The 17,582-nt window shown below is 37.1% G+C and overlaps 1 protein-coding gene across 4 annotated transcripts in view; it reads right to left on the bottom strand.

Annotated features, from left to right (window-relative positions):
• The window catches only part of SLC9A9 (solute carrier family 9 member A9), a 208,555-nt gene that overhangs the window by 75,696 nt on the left and 115,277 nt on the right, over positions 1 to 17,582 (bottom strand). For all 4 annotated transcript variants that reach the window (XM_054206426.1, XM_054206424.1, XM_054206425.1 and 1 more), the window contains 2 exons: positions 16,890 to 17,001; positions 11,291 to 11,444 (listed from right to left, as the gene is read on the bottom strand). In XM_054206426.1, the coding sequence (XP_054062401.1) occupies positions 11,291 to 11,444; positions 16,890 to 17,001 (266 nt within the window). The remainder of the gene's footprint in view (positions 1 to 11,290; positions 11,445 to 16,889; positions 17,002 to 17,582) is intronic.

Raw genomic sequence — 17,582 nt, forward strand, 5'->3', positions numbered from 1 at the left:
ATTGCTAGTAAACTGAAATGCATGAATCTTTCTTATTGCTGTGTTATTTTCCCTCTCTCCCATACCAAATATTCTAGCAATAAAATTCTATTTTTCATTTCTTTCTTCCTTTTCTGTTTTCAATAGCCATGTAGCGCTAGAAATACAAGGTATGTAAGGTGGGATTTATCTGTCATGACAGGAGACTGTGCCCAAAATTAGACACCTCTGGCCAATAAAGACCAACAGAGTTGAAAGCAGGAGTCAGGTACGTGTCATGCACAAGTCACAATTGCAATCCAAAATCTCCCGTTCAACAGCCACCCAGGACGGACTGCCTTTCACAGTCGGAGTCAGAAAGCCCAAGTCCTCTGTATTTTGGTCTTTTTATTTTGTTATCAAGGACTATTACAGCACAAATGTTTATAAACCTTGTTTAGTATCATCCAGGCAAAATACTATGGTGAATAACTCTGAGAGATCAAATGCACACCTTATCTTAGCAGAAAAGTACCTTGCAAATAAATGATAAGCATTTCAGCAGATCACTGCGATTCATTACCTGGACCATTTCTCATTTTCAGATAAAAATGAACGGAAATTATCCAATTTCTCTTTTTATAATAACATCCAATACATTTAATGTCCAATTTCATACTTCTTCTTGATTTATAGCATTTACCAGGCTAATCAAGCCCCAGCTACTATTATAAAGCAGCCATTATATTAACCCTTTCAAGTGTGGGTGTGCCCCAAGAAGAGTTTTCTTTGCTCGCAGATTATTTTACGTGTGATGCTGAACATATCAGGCTTTGAAGTAGAATGCATTTCCCCAATACGTCCTTACTCAGGAACACCAGATCATTTCCTATTTCCTGTAGATACTATGTACACACTATGAGTATACATATGCGCTAAGACCACTGGGCAAAGGGAAAGTATCCCATCTAGAAATATTTTTGTGTAAAAAAGATCTTTAACTAGGATCTAAACTAATGTTTTGGTCTCTGCTACTACAACAGATCAAAGGGAATGAAGTGGAAAACCAGAATCCGATCTTAGGCTCTCTGTGGCCCATGTCACAAGTAATCAATAGATTACTGTACAAATTACTCAAACGCTTAATCACAATGATCTCTAATGTGCTTGACCAAACTTGAAATTGCTGATAGTTATTTACAGCAGCTAAATTTCTTACAGCTGAAGCTAAAACTCTGCCTCTTCCTCTGTCTTCCTGGATCACTTGTTACCCATCTACTGGTGGACAGAGAGTGACTGACAGCCATGCAGTTTCCTACCCAAGTCAACCCTAAAATACTATTTTTCCGTCACGCTCAGAGTACTGTGTAGCAGAAAGGATGGAGCTCATCGGCAAAGCTCTGTGTCTTTAAGATAACGCTCCTTTGATAATCATGGGACAGTGCCTTCTCTAAATCATTGTTTCAGACTGTCTGTGAACTCGCACAAACGCTTCCTTGTTAGTTTTATTTGAATAATTTTCAAGGCGTTCTTTGCAATTGTGAAACTTATGTTTTAAATAGGAATGCGGATTTTGTGACCTAAGAGTCTGCACATAAATCAGTAACATCCTAATGCTGAGGAGAGCCTGGGGGTCAGCAATGTGGTTTCTCATGTATACGCATTTAGTGTTTGTTAGTGCAGGAACATTCAAACTATCATTGGTGTAAAAGATGCTAGGCAAAATGTTGTCATTTAGATGTCCACAGGGACAGATAGTTGGCCAACTAAGGACAGCAGTAACTTTAAAATAACTGTAGCATTAACGGTTAAACTTGCTACATTAAATTTCAGGTGTTTCTGGATTTCAGAGGGTTTCGTTAGGATTTAAAAGACTTTCCAGGCAAAGACAGTGTGATCTCTGTTGAAAGTTAAAAGTAACTCAGTGGGCTGAAGCAGCTTGGCTGAAATTGGGCTCTTAACAGGAATGTTTATTGCAGCATGATTTAAAATACTTACTGTACTCTGGCTAAAGAGGACTATGACCCTGGAAACAAAGAAAGAGCTTTGTTTATTGGAGCTATTTCTGTTACTGAGAGGGGATACCAGTTAGATGGATTATGAGTAATCTAAAACCAAAACAAAATAATAAACAGTACAAAGTGCACAGAAATATAACAGTACTTGAAAACATACTGCCTTTAATTGAACTGTTCGTCTCTATGTTGTGGTCACTCGCAAATTACAGTTGAAGGTACTGGGGCTGACATTCTGCTTTCAATAGTAAATCAACAGATCCTTCACCTTCACTAAATTGTTTTCCAGGACTCTAGAGGAAATATGACCCAAAGGAATATGGTTCTAAAAGAGAGAATGTGCCAAGGCCAGGAGAAAACATTTAATTAAACCTCCTTTTCCAAACTGACCTTCCTTCCTCCTGACAAACGGTGAAAAGAAAATGTGTTCAAAGGAATACAAGCAAAACAAGCAAGAAGGTTCGTAATAATTTATAACTATTGAATTACGAACCATCTGAAGATATGAACACATGCTCTTGGTTGTTGAATTCAGAGTATCTCAAGGACTAGCTATGTTTCAGGAGGGATAATCCTTGTGCGCCTGTGTGAGGCTGAAAGAGGAAAGCTAAGATGCGTTCACTCAGAGTAAACTTTCCACTCAATTTAGGAATAAATGAGGAGCAGCAGAGATCAAACTCCTACAGGAATCTAGTTCATAACAAATGACTGTAAGGAGATGTACTATCTCATGCTCTTTATGAGCAGAGAAGAATTCAGCAATGAAGTACAATATTTCTGATGAGCCTCTTCCTAACCAGGCAACAGGATCGCTCCTCCTCGCCTCTGCTGACTGCAGCCTCTTGCCTGGATCAGCTGTCAGGACACCATTCTTTCCAGTGCCATAGTCATGTCTCACCCCAGCAAGATTAGAGAAGGCATTGCACCATTTAGCGTCGCATGAAGCTGTCTAAATCAAACTTTTGAAAGTGACTTAGGAGCTTCAGCTCCATTGAATTTCAATGTATTTGACTTTTCTAAGCTGCATTTGACTATAGGACTTTGCAATATGGCGTAGAACATGTGTTTAAGACTTACTATTATTTGTTTTACGATTTGTGAATTTACAAGATACAGTTACTTTATCACTCTGAAAGTTTTAATACAGTTAGAAGAGACTCAAGATTCTCACTATTTTTATTTACAGTAAGAGATAGCATCTCAGGAGCTGAGGGGGCTCAGTTACCTGTTGGGAAACAATAAAAAGGGCCCATTAGAGTTTGCTCATAAGGCTCTGGGGCAGCAGCTTGTCAAGCACGTGAAAATGCTTTCTGGTCAACCGAAGGCTGAGACTTGTGTGACCTCTGCCTGAGTTTGCAGTGTTTGACCATCTTCTTAAAGCTCCAGATACCAGCGACAGGCGCTGCCTGTCCTTTACCTGCACAGCAGACTATTGCAGGTTGTGTCCATCCTCAGTATCTGAAAGTTCCTCATTATCAGGTAAAGATGCAGAACCCCAATGTGGATAGTGATGGAAGAAGCCTTACATGAGAGGAATTTTCTGTCAAGTTAAAGGTGAAAATAAGCAGTTTCTGGTAATACCTTAATCACTCAGTACAGTGTTGTTCTATCCTTGTGCCCACAGCACAGCAGATGCTGCAAATAGAGGCTGATATGAAAATTATGAGTTTAACATTGCTTATGTCTCGTTTAGATCACTTTTAAGCGAGTTTGTTATTGTCCAAAGACTTCTTTTTGGCATACATTGTAGGATTAAGCATGGTAACATCGGAGTGCAGTTATATCATTACCTCTCCCATAGATCCCATTCATAGAGATGTCTACAATTGTGGTCTTGAAGAAGATAATATTCTGTTATAACTGATTTGAAAAAAGAGAGCGAATAAAGCCATCCCGATGGTACAAACATACGATGGCAAATCAGAACTTAACTCTGGCAGAGCTCGGAAATAGGTGGATTTTTAATAAGACAGACTTGTATGTCATTATAAAAAAAGGAAGAAAGTATCAGTCTTTCTATATAACTGGAAAAATATAGGCAGCAGGCAGCACCATCCACCTTGTCTAAACCAGTCTGTTAGTCCTTTCATCTAAAGTGCATCCTTTGTTCTGGGGCCGTGGAAAGGGAAGGTTTCTGCTCAGCACCTCCTGTTCTGGAGCCCTGAGGCTCAGTCACGTTTTTACCACCATTTCAGCCCTTGAGATTTCTTACCACAACTGTTGCCTTTCTAGATAAGGCAGAACTCTTTCCAAAGCCCACAATATTGGTTTGGTGTTTTGTTTTGTTTTGTTTTGTTTTTTTTAATTTTAAGGGCCTCTTCTGGGAAGCAGAAAGAACAACTTTGGAAGCTTAAAGTACAGACCAAATCTGATCAAAGCTTCCCACTTGGCAGCAACTGGTGCTACCACTGTGGCATTGTAAACTGTCTTTCTGCAGCATCTCTTTGAACACAGCTGAACACAGGGAATACTACTATAGAGTTTGGGAATAATGAAAAGGCTATTTTTGCTACTGAAATAGTAGTGCTATAATACTGGCCAAGGTCACGTTGTTACTCCAGTTGCTCTATAATAGAGTTCTGTCTTTCAGCAGTCTATAACCAGTTGATACATGGCTGGGATAAGCACAGATTCTTACTCTACCAACCAATTCTTTTTTTGGTAGAAAGCTGTGGTCGCAAGCAGTCAACCCACAGCATTTAGCCCTGCTGCCCACCTGCATCCCTAATGCCATATTCTGGTAAACATATATACTACATTAGCCTTTGATACTGGAGCAACAGGTTAAAGTGCTGGATGCTGAAGGAATCAAAATTTTGACTTCTTGAAAGAATGGCTTATCCAGGAAACGTTTTCATTGTAAGGGGATATACTAGCATTCTCAATGACATTGAGCTCTGCTGGCTCATGACTTCTGGGTGCTGATGTCGGCTGAACGCTCATTTCCTATTGTATTCAGTGCATTTGCAATATGGCAATAGGTGGGAGTTTAGGAGTTAGCAGTGTTTTGATCTTCCAACTTTTACACCATAACACTGAATAATGTTATAATTCTATGCTTCAGATGTGATACATTCAAATAGTTGGCCTTATTTCAAAAGCATTAACAGCAAAGCCAGATTCTCAAAATGTTTTGGATACAGCCCTGTAACGGTTTTTCCTTTTTTATTTAGAAAATAGTGCTGCGGCCGTATCACGAGGAAACCCCCACGAAAGAATCCAGTCTGTTCATGTTTTGTGGTGGAACTTCTAATAGTGGAACAAAAAAACCTCAAAATAAAACTTTAAAAACTTTCTTTAAAAAATTTACTTTGCCAAAATAGCGATATATGAGTTGGTAATTAGGTCTTTCTGCAACTTTTAGTCTGAGTTCTTACGTTCTGTCAGTGTTATTCAGTGCAGATTTACCATCAAAATAGATAAACGTAAACCCCTATAAGGAGTGTATATTTGAGTTGGTTGAATGATTCAGTCTATGAAGAATGAAGGATCCTTGAGACAACTCTTTGTCAGGCTTTGGTGGCTTCATATCAGTGATAGACATATATCTATATGTAATCTGTAAATGATTTTTCCTTTCCTTCATGGCTGTAGATCTGGATGGGGGGTTACTGTATGCTTGAACCTTGCAAATGGCAGATTTTTTTTTCATGCTGATAACAATATTGCTCCTAGTTTACCTCCACTCTAATCCTAGTCAGTCAGCCAGCCAGCATCGTGTCTCATACAAAACAGAAAAGGGTCTCCACAGCAATGATATCCCCTTTGCTATGTACTTATTTCAAACAGGTCTGAGGACTCTTAAATTACAGGATGTGAATGCTATCCTCTTGTTATGTGCATTACACTATTTTTTCAGTTATATTTTTTACACTTGATGCATTTCTGGTTGGTGCTCTCAGAGATCACTGACTATATGCCAGTGGAGTGTAAATGAATGACCAGCTGCTGTTCACCATCAGAGACCTTTTGGCTCCATTGATGCAAAGAAAGTTTTGGAAGTGTATAACCTTGACATTTTTAGGTTTAGTTTTGCCTAGATGGTCAAAGAGAAATAGCTGTCAATAGTTATAAAGGTGGAATCTGAACAGTGAAAAGAATAAGCAGAGCTCAGGGAAACCTCTGGAAGCAAATCCAAACATTTGGGTCAAGTAGAAGTTTAGGGAAGGCAACAGTCGCATATTAGAAGAATATTTTGTTTTGATTAATTTCATTTCCTGTGTTGGTGCTTTCTCATAAAAGAGTACAATGAGGAGATGCTCCTGCTGAGAAATTGAGTTTGGACAGTCTTGCTCATCCCCCAAAAATGTGGTATGCCAGGCCTCTGGCATTAGTATTTAGAGAAAGTTAGGAGGTTTGGAACTGAAGTTTTAGGTAGTTTTAGGTGAACTACAGATGGTTAAGTTTTCAAGGGCAGCCAGGCATGTAGACATAGACAGTTTCTAAAATACATACCAAAGGCGATGGCCAGTTAGGCACAATTTCAAAAGTTTACTATTCAGTGCTGCTTAGTATTTATTTAGGATACAGAATAAGAATCTTCCTATTCACTGAAGAACTGTTGCAAAGAGATGCACAAGAGTCTGGAAATAATTTGACAAATATTTACACAGGAGGTGATGATAAACAAACAGGACCTGATAGCTAGCACAATGCCTTTATAGGACATGTTTTATTAGCAGCTTTGTATTTTTGCTGTGCCTGTCAGGAGAATCGTTTATCCCCAAACCTCTCATTGCAGATTTACTGTAAAATGTAGCTCTCTATTTTTAATCAGAGTATGGGGAATGAAGGGAGAGATATATCCAAAAGCATTAGCAAGTAATACTCAGCATCTCTGAAGGCACATTTATTGAATACTTCAATTTGACTGTGAACTCATGCTTAAATGGCTGTCTTTGTTTTGCTGTTGATGTATCATGATATTATTCTCATATACTGATGCAGGTTTATTCATTGTCTGCCAAGAGCAGTATATTGTAGCCCTTTCACATGGGGAGTAAAGACAATTTTTTCCTAGTTATAACTCTCAGATAAGCCAAAAGATAATGTATTATTTAGGAATGAGGTGCAACCAATTATGTTCTCAGAATGCCAGCTGATAACACTGTTACTGGCTGGGCATATGCCTCTATGCTCAGAAATGTTGTTACTGCGCCAGACAACTGTGAACATTTAAATAAGACTGGATTTTCAGAAAGGAAAGGCTCAACACTTCCCGAAATTCAGAATTTATGTTATCTAAAAAAGGAGACAGCTAAAATAAATAAGACATTTCTGAAAATGTATGTCTCATTCTTTTAGAACAAAGTTAAAAAATATTCAGACTTTGCCAAGAGTTTTAAGACTCGTTTTGAAGGCTACTGCGTATGGGTAAGTATACTAGTGAAATAATGAGAACTATTGGTACGGATTTCTTTTAAAACAGTATTTTTACATATAGAGACATGTAGACATAAATTCAGCCATTAGCAGGTCAGATTTCCAAGGCTTTAAGAATCTTTCTTTAGATTCAAGCTATGGTGTAAGTAGGAACACGTGTTTCGATATAATTTGTTTGTTAAATGTAGGGACCTAGAATTGTGAACCTTAATAAACTTGTGTGAACTCCTGGGATCCATTTAAGCTTCTTTTTACAAAAGCTCTCAGCACAGCTGGTCTCTGCAACCTTGTGAGATAGTTCGGTGATATTGCTGCATTGAATGGGAGATACAAACAGAGCCTTTTCCAGTAGTACATGGTTAGTTTTGATAATATATCTTACTATATGTTTTGGCAATAATTTGCAAGTGTTGTATAAGCCATACATATTCCTGGAATAAATCAGCTAGTTATCTCTGAAGACACATCTTCATCTTTTCTCTAAAAATAGAGTGACAGATTATATTTACATTAAGTTGAATTTTAACTGAAAAAAAAGAAATGCAGATCTGATGCTATTGCTGTGAGGAGAGGTGGAATATTATGGAAATTCCAGTTATTATGGAAACAAAGATTGATTTTTCAGAAGACTATTACTACTATTATTTTTAAAAATTGTCATTGTTTTATTCCCTTATACTCTGTTGATATACCAGGAGTCTTGGTCACCATTATGAGAATTTCACAATGTAAATTACAGAGAGTGCAATAAATCATTGAAACATAGTATAATATGCAGAAAATAATATAGAATAAGAAGGCTGTACGGATCTGGAATACTGTCTTTTACCTTGACTAACACTGTAATGCATTATGGTAGAGCAAATGGTAAATATATGTTAGTTATTTGTAATTTATGTTATTTTTACATGTCTTCAACTTAATTGATGATAGATTTATTTATGTTTTAAAACCAAAATGTGGATAAACTCAAGCGCTTATCTCTAGGATAAGACTAACTTGATCAACCTTGAGGAGTTAAGAGTTGCATCTCCTGAACTACTGATAGGAACTGTAACCTTTTGCGTATAACTAGAGTGGGCACAAATTAAAATGTATGTGAATAAGATTCAATTCATCCAAATAGTGTCAGAAATCACATTCCTCTTTATTAACCTCTGAATCCCTCCTGTTCAATTAAATACATTACCTGCTGGATAATCATTTTATCATGAAATGGTTAATTGGCAAAGAAAGCACACTCAGCCTTGGACTGTTTTTTGTTTGATCACTGTATTTTTGACCGTTCCTCTCTCCTGAGAAGGTTTACCTATACAGCAACTCATAGGTTACATAGGGAAATCAAGTGTAGTCACTGTGACCTTAAAGCAGCCATTCATATATTTTTTTATTTCCTGTAAGTACTTAATTTTGATATTGTGAGTAACTTTATTTCTAGTTGTTTAGATTAACTGATCTAGCACTGTGCTCTGGATTTGAACAATACGGTAAATCTGGTTCCCTAAAGCACTGGGGTAAAACACAGAAGGTTTCAAACTGCCCTGGGATGGTGCCTGATATAAGTTCACATCAATTGAACACTTAAGGGCTAGCGTGAGACCAGTCTCCCTCTTCTGTACTTACAGACACAGTTGCAGCATTTCACTGGCTTCACCCCTTTTTTCTGTAATTGATGATATACCAACCCATTCCAATGAGTCTCTTCACAGACAATCTCATAATTTTTGTACTCATAACACAGTTTCCCTTGGCTTTGTGAACAGAATCCCCCAAACTAACATGAAAAATACCATCTCCTTTAATTTTATATAAAAGCAAGTGGATATAGATGCAGCTCAGAATTGCCATTCAGGCACAGCTGCAAACACACTGGAGGTATTACACCAAGCAAGGTGGTGTAATTTGGAGCAGCCCCGTATCACTCAGCAAACCTGTCTGCTGGAATCATAGAGGTATCAACTTGCATGAATTACCACCACCTTTGAATACAATAATTTAGCAAAATTACTTAAAAATAAAATGACAAATGCTTGTAGCTAAGGACAAAATTCCATATTGAGGTGTAATAAATTATAAAGACAGTTAAATATATTTACTAGAAAGAGAAATCACAGCCTCGAGATATGTTTGTAATTAAAGATGTCTATTTAAAGTTTTATCTCAGTTTGACCACATACTCCCATTTTATGAAGCTGTACGTTCTGATGTCAAGAAATCAAATGTGAATTGTGAACCTGTAAGAAAATCTACATGCTGGTTACAAAAACAAATAATTTGATTGGTAAATCTGCCTGGCAGATCTGCTGGGATTTAGATGAGATCTCCAGAGATGACCATTTCAGACCAATTGATGACTGTCTACTTTCAGTGTCTCTGGTAAAATCTATTGTATGAGTGGGTAAAGAAAGAAGGACATGCTTGCATTGAATGGTATAAATAGTTAACATGAGAGTCAGCCCCTCGCTTGCCATCTTGTAAGCCTTCCCACCTCTGGGCAGGACTACGTAGCAGAAGAAATGCCATTGTATCCAACTGAGTTGCTTGTATTAGTGAAAGCACTTGACAATGTTCATTTAAAAATTACCTAAAAAGCTAGACCAGGACAGGCACCCAGTCGACCTAAGTTCTTAGAGTAACCACATGACTACTGCTCACCTCCTTTTTCCCCTTACTGTATTCTCAAAATTATTCCTTAATCTCCTATTATAGTAACGCAAACTGATTTGGTCCACAAGATCTAATGAGAATATTCCTCTGCACCCACGTTTCCATTACCATATAGAGCAACTCTGTTGCTGACTGACAGTGAAAAAGTGGCAAATCTCAGAAAGATGGCTGGAAGTGACAGAGTACATCGAAACTGTAATGACCTTAATTGACTTTATGGGACATGAGAGATGTCACAAAAAGAAATCAAACTGTCACAGAAAGCCCCCACATTGCATATGGATGCCTGCATTTTATGTTTATACAGGACACTTGTATGATGGTCCTTATTTTATCTGCAAGCTTTTACCTATGCTCTTTCTGAAAGCTCCAATTTAGTTCTCTTCAGCTGGTATTTTATAGCAACAGTCTGACACAGTGACTCGTTAATTAGACATCATTTGGTAGACAACGAAAGCATATGCTATATATAGAATAAATGATAAGGAATTGTGAATTATAAGCCTGTCTTGATACTGAGGTTTTCTTTGGTGACCTTATGAACCTTGTCAGTCAGCTCTAAATGGATTTTGAAGTAACCAGAACTCAGCAATAGCATTATACTCTTATTGTTAAAAGAGGGGTTTCAAAAAAGCACGCTTAGCAGGACACTACATTTAAATTAGATACTCTTTATTCCAGCTTCCTATTTCCTTCTCTTTTCTCATTTAACCTCCCTTGTCATTTGTTGCTGTCTGTGAATACAAGTGACTATGAGGTAATTTAAAAAGAATGTAATGAAGGAGCATTTATAAAACAATGAGTAATAAATCAACGGCTGAATGATGCACCAATGCAGGCTGAACTACAGACCAATGCAGGCAGATTTTCTAGTATATTCACATTATAATCAGAAATCCATTATTTATGACAAGTTTGTGTAATGAATAAACATGTTTAGATGAGGGCAAAATCTGCCTTTATAGCTCTTTCTTCAACAGTGAGGAGGACAGTGCTAACACTTATTCACAGTGTTTAAAAGGAACAGTAGTGAAACACACTCTTAGGAAACAGGGATGGATCTGACCTAGGTTCGAATTCCTAAAGAGCTTGGGAAGCACCTGTTCCTTGTGCTCTGGAGCCTCTACCAGGTAGAAAAATACTTCCTTTGTGCTTGTAAAACTCTATTAAAAAGCATAAATAAGCCTTAGAAAGCTGTAGGAATTTAGTAACTGATCATAGTGATTGCATTCTAATTTGATGGTTAATATTGTAAAGAGAGTACTAACCTGATCTGAAGCCACGTCAGCATTGGTGTTGTGCCCCCACCAAATACCCAGACTGTGAAAAACACGATAAGCAGTGCTGTTGTAAACATCATTTGTTTGGGTTGGGATTCTGTGTCTCGAATAGCCAATGCAAATGCTATTGCACCACGTAAACCTATAAAAAAAGGACAAGAATGATGAACTTAATGCGAAAGAGAAATAGAATTTTACTCTTTTCAGCCCAAACACAATTCCAAGGGCAGGGGGGGATTTTCCGACCACGATCATACTTATGAAATGCTGAATTGTGCTAACTGAAAGGATGGTGTTTAATGCAAGTGTAAGCAACTTTGCAAAAGTGGACAATGAAACTACTCTTACATTCACATAATAATCACACATTTGTTGTACATCCACTGAATTCTTTGTCTTGAATAATTGCAAATTAAATAGTAATCTGGACTTTATGCATTTAAAAAAAGAAATCTATTCCCTGTGTTGTTTCCCTGATTTCAGTGGGGACTACTCATGAAATCAGGTGGAAGTGAGAAAGAGGTCTGGCATTAAAATCTGTACCCAAATAGGCTACCCATTTCTTGCTTGAAACAACAGAAAATTTCTTTAAAATCTTTGTGTGCTAAGAACGGTCATAAAAGTTACGAATTAAGAACAATGAATGGTTTTTAAAAGATGAGTTTAAGTATTGAAAAAGGGGATGCAGAATAAATGTAGATTCTTAGCTCTTTAGTGTACTTGAAATATTATAACAGTAAAATTATACACCTACAGAGACCAAATAAACAAAAACTTACAAACATGGAGAAAACAGCTAACTGAGTTTAAAAAAAGCCCACTAGTGCCTCCAGCCCTCAGGATGCGTAACACAAATAATACTCTATCTTTTCCAATGCTATTCCTTTATTTAAATTTATTGTTTTCTAAAAATTTTTTTCCACAAAATAAGTGTAGAGAGCAAGGCCATTATAGGTGTACAACACACAGGGAAGCACAACAAGTACTTTCCAAGTATCGAGAGATTAAACCTAATTATTAAACCTCTTGTAAGGCACTGATAGTATATCCAAAATCATTTAATCAACTGCTAAAAAGCAGCTATTTTTGGAGTTGAACTCTAAAGCTCTTTAAGTTACATAGCTAGAATGTGAATTATTTGGTATAGAAGATGGGCAGTTTACCCAGAGAACAACAGAAAGCTGTTTCTGCAAGGAAGGACCAGACTGTGGTTGCACCAGCTGAAAATGGGCAGTGGCAGCAGATTTAAAATCTCTGCATTTATGAAAATAACGTTGCAGTCAACAAGGGGGCTTGTCCTTGGCTTTGCTTTTTTGTAGAAGACATCTCTGAGGATGTGCCTGCTTTTCTCTTTTCTTGTGGGGAAAAAAATACCATCTCATTTAAAACAAGTATCCAAGAAAGGAATGAACCACTACCGAAATGGTCTTTTTCCAGTGGTTACAATGGTAATGTAGGTGACTAGCCCAGATGAAATGCTTAAATTATTTGTGACTACATTTTGGTGGAAAACAATGCTGCTTTCCACAACTGCATCAAAATGGTATGTGCAATATTAAATCCTAGAACACCTGTTTTTGTAAGAGGGAATATTAAAAAAATAATTGTTAATTAATATGCTGCTAAGGCTTTCTACTTCTTGAGTGCTGGACTGGGTGTTTCTTCAGTTCAGGGAAATAGTGAATGCCTTCACTACATTTTTCATTTACAAAAGGCTCAACATGGTCTATGAGATCTAATTCAGTTTCAAATAAAACTGTCTCTAAAGTAAAATAAATAAGCAAACAAAGCTTTTGTTTCCACCTAAAGCAGTGGGAAGCAGCTGAATATAACCTCTGAAATATAAAGACTCAATGAGAAGCAAGGAATGCTCTTATATGTATCAAAATACATTGCAGGTAACAACACAACCGAAGGCAGGGAATTTTAACAACTTCAGAAGATGGTAAGATACTGAAATAGACTGAAACAGAAAGTTAGGTTTTCTGTAACACCTCAGGGAAAAACACCAACAGAAAGCAATGGAACGATTGGCTCCAATGGACATTGGTATCTCAGCTACACCTGGAGAGAGCGATGTGATAGAAGAAAAGTGCTCTGATGAACCGTTAGAGAGAGATTCTCTCCACTCATCTTTCAGAGATGCCACCCTGACAGCAGCTCTACATCTGTGTTGTGATCCATTAATCCTTTGGGCTCTGTCACAGACTTCCTACCAGATTTTTCTGCTAGCTGTGCCAGCTCTTAGAGATTTATCTTTAAGACATATTCTTCCATGTGTCAGGGCCTCCAAAGAAAACCACCCCAAAGGTTAAGCTTCAGAGGCCCACAAAATAGAAAAGGTGTGTTCTGTGGTTGTTATCTATCCTTTGCTCACACTCCACAAACACGCGTCTCTCCGAACCCCAGCCTCTGAAGAGCCTTTGAGGGCAGTAGTGTTTGTGGGTAGCGTGGAGAGAATCTGCCAGGAAAGGAGACTTTCTGTATGTAGATTGGGTGTTTTGGTTTCAGCTGCAGTTCTCTGCTCTTTTCTTCCTTGCTTTCTATTCTCTTCAGCTGATTTCTTTTCATACCTGTCTTCTTGGAAAAGTTCACTTTGACACTTCCCACCACCATGTATGTGTAAGTGTGCAGATGTAAATGCCTGCGCAACAGCTGCCTGTACACAGGCATTCCTTTTTCATTTTTCTTCTGCATTTGTGTTCTACCCTTTCAGACTCCACTGCTGCTGTAATGTCTTATATTAACAGCAATCACACCTGTGCACTGTGTCCCACAAGCCTCTCTCTTGCTGACTTATATGCTGTAGAGAAGAGGAAAGCATAGTAAAAAGTAAATATAAATACTGGAATACGAGTGGAAGGTGCATTACTGTACCTGTGAAACAGTCCTCTCCTGGTCAGGGGGCACTGATGCCTAAATATGAAACATATTCTTGCCATTAATAAGTCTACCTGGATCTATTTAGTTTCCTTAGTTTCCTTCCCTTTTAATTTTATTACCAGTTAAAGGCATCATAGCAGGGTCTGAATTGAAATGAGGCATTTCATGCAGCATAGACCACTAGTGTATAGTGATAGCTCCTTTGTAATTTAAGACATTAAAATATTTCTTTTTCACATGAGCAGAGACTGTTGGCCTGCTCATTTTAGCTGATGTTGAATTTAATTTGAGAAACTCAGCCTTAATTACAAAAGGACTAATCTAGTTTTGATTTGTAATGGAATATTATCAGAATCATGATTAAACATAGATGCAAAGGTGAATTCACCCTCTGTAATGTGTTGTTAGAGGAGTGGCATAAGCAAATGAAGAATGTAATAAATCAAAATGCTACATAATCCACTTCCAAGCTCTAACTCTTCCACCTTTTCTCAAATGTATTAATACTCCTCAAAAAGTAGAATTTAATGACTTCAGTAGAATTCTTTGCGGAGTAAGGTATACTCAAATGCTAATCAACAATATACTTGCCTGACTTTAATTGCTTTTTTCAGACTTTGATATTTATGGCGATTATGGCAGTAAAACTCAGTAAAGCAAGCAGGAAATGTATGTAGCATTTGGTAATGTTAAGATTGAAAACAAAACTATCCCCAAATTTGTTGTTTTCTGCATCTTAGTGGGTGATGCTGTGGTGAGTGAAGCTCAGTTTTCCCTGTGATGGACTAGAATCTGATGCTGTACCAGAATATTGCTGCTGATCTTGTGTAGGCAATAAGCATCTTCCTCCAAACTCAAATTCATGGTGTGTTTACCCATATCAGAAACGTGTGTCTCTTCTGGCACTCATTCTCTCTCTGTTTTTCATGATATACAGTATGACCGGTAAATAAGAATGTTACTGGTAACTGAGCACAAATCTTAGTGCATATTAAAAAGCACAATTATACAGAAAATCTACATATCCTAAGTGTGACATGTGAAGCTGCTGGCAGTGTGAGAGGCAGTGTATTGATTTACTTGCAGATGATGCTATTTACTTTTTTATAATGTTGTAAAGATATTTTTCTCTACAAAATACAGTCTTTCTTTGAAAACAGTTAAAAATTACTTTTCTGAGTATTTTAACATTTACATTTTAGAAGTTTTCAGTACTACTATTTTCAGTTCTTAGCTGCCAGATTGTACTGGAAAGCTAATGTGTGAGTTCTCATGTTCAGTTGTTGGCTGCAGGCTACTTTCAGCTCTTAGTTTTGTGGAGAATGAAATTTGACTGGAGAAAAAGAGGACAGAAAAGTTGAAGAATAAAATATATTTTGAAAGATTTTTAATTCTATACTTTATCTGATGAAAAATAAAAGCAAAAATGGAGCCCAGAAACTAGATAACTAATGATATGAAGCTATTTTTCATGCTGTTGTCAAGTTGGCCACCTGCTAGCTTTACTAGAGTGATCTACATATATGTCTTACACAGCTAACAATCGTAGGTGAGCAGGAGGTCTGAAAGTCAGTTCCCAATGGATGGATGTCATCATCTCTCACTATAATCTAGCTGGTATTAACTGACATTTTCAGTGGCAGCTTTTATCAGAAGGATTGTATGGATATAGAAATGAACTACTGTGTTGCTCTCTAGAGAAATGGAATTATATAGGCATAAATGAGGCACCATGATGTGGAGTACTCCTGATGAGGGAGCTTGAAATATGGTGTATTGTGCTTTACTTGTTATCTGGCTAAATAGATCAGTATATATCAAGGTTGTCAATCAAGAACTTTTACCTATAAAAATTTGGAATAGGTTTTTGTACAAAACCCAAGAAAATGAAGAAAAAAGTGCTGACTTTCTAATTTTAGAAAATTATTTCATAAATGGCATTGGTGGATCTGTGTTTCTGTCTTTTACTGAACAAATGCTATTAGCTGATAAGTGAGGTTTTTCCTAACTAGCATGAGAATGTCAAGAGGAGGTACTTCTAGCTTGTGCAAGTCCAAAAATACAGAATCCAGCTGAGATTTTGACAGTTCAGGGGATGATGCACAAACCAGAGTAGAACATGGCTCCCTCTTCTGGATTTTTTTTATTTTATTCTACAATGTTAACCAGAGTTAAAAATCAAAAAATCTGAATTTGGAAAATAAAGTACTCAAATATCAGGCTGGAATACGTACGAAAAGGTCTGTGAAATTACAGTCTCATGTTTTGAAGTAAAACTGTTCCTGAAGTTACAGGAATTGCCAAAGTCCATGTCTAATTTGAGTATCAATGCTAACACCTTTTAAGTTGGATATTTGTTTGCTGGTACGTAAGCATACTGTCAGGTATATTACAGGTGCCTCCAAGACAACACAACATAAAAACATGATATTCCCAAATTGTCATGGAAGTGTAGGCAGATGGGGGACAATGGGTTGAAAGATTGGCTTCTTGGGTGGTAGGTTTTCAAAAAGTTAATTAAAATAGGTCCAGAGCACAGTGAGGTTGATAAGAATACATCCATTGGCTTCAGTAGCTTTGAAGAGACTGTCTTGAGTTTTAAAATAATGACTTCTTTGTGATAGATGTGGCTTTTTCTAGTGATAGACGACTATCTTTGTCAGTTGTTAAATACAGACAGGAAAAATACCAAAATAGCACTTACCTGAAAACATCATCATGTGCTGAAAGTTCCTGGGAATCTTTTGTTTTCGACCCAAATTCAAAAGGAAAGAAAGTGGGTATATGTTGCAAGCTCTTGCTACAAAAACTGCCACCTAAAATGTAAGATGTTGAGGAAAATGGTGGAGGAACTACTGACAAAACCAGTTAACTTAAACTCAGTATTTTTCCGGAGTTATTTTAAAAGTGCAATTAAAATGAATATGAGATTATCTTCCTTCATATTTTACATATCAGATCCTTCTGGTTCTAGTTTCATTATAAAACTGTGCAGTGGCAGAGATTGTCTTCCCCAGACATCTGGGTTTTATATTCATCATTACATATCCCACTTCAGTTACTCTACTTTTACTCATCACATTTGTATCACATATGACTTCATCTTCAGTCCTTCAGTAAAATGCCCGTCATCAATTGCAGAGATGGCATTATCTCCTTGAGCAGCAATTTGCAAAGAATAAATGTGCTTTTGGACATGATTACTTTCTTCTTTCCTGACAATTCATATTGTCTATATCCAACGCTCTTTGCTTTTTTTTTTTTTCCTTTTTCTTTGGACATTTGTCAAAAGGAGTTCTTTATTACTCCTCTGTAGAATGATCACAAAAGTTGCCTTAATTAGAAATAGGAGGCTATTTCAGATTAAAAAAAAAGACAATCAGAGCTCCTTATATAT

This window comes from Rissa tridactyla, chromosome 6, assembly GCF_028500815.1.
Source record: "Rissa tridactyla isolate bRisTri1 chromosome 6, bRisTri1.patW.cur.20221130, whole genome shotgun sequence".
Lineage (NCBI taxonomy): Eukaryota > Metazoa > Chordata > Aves > Charadriiformes > Laridae > Rissa > Rissa tridactyla.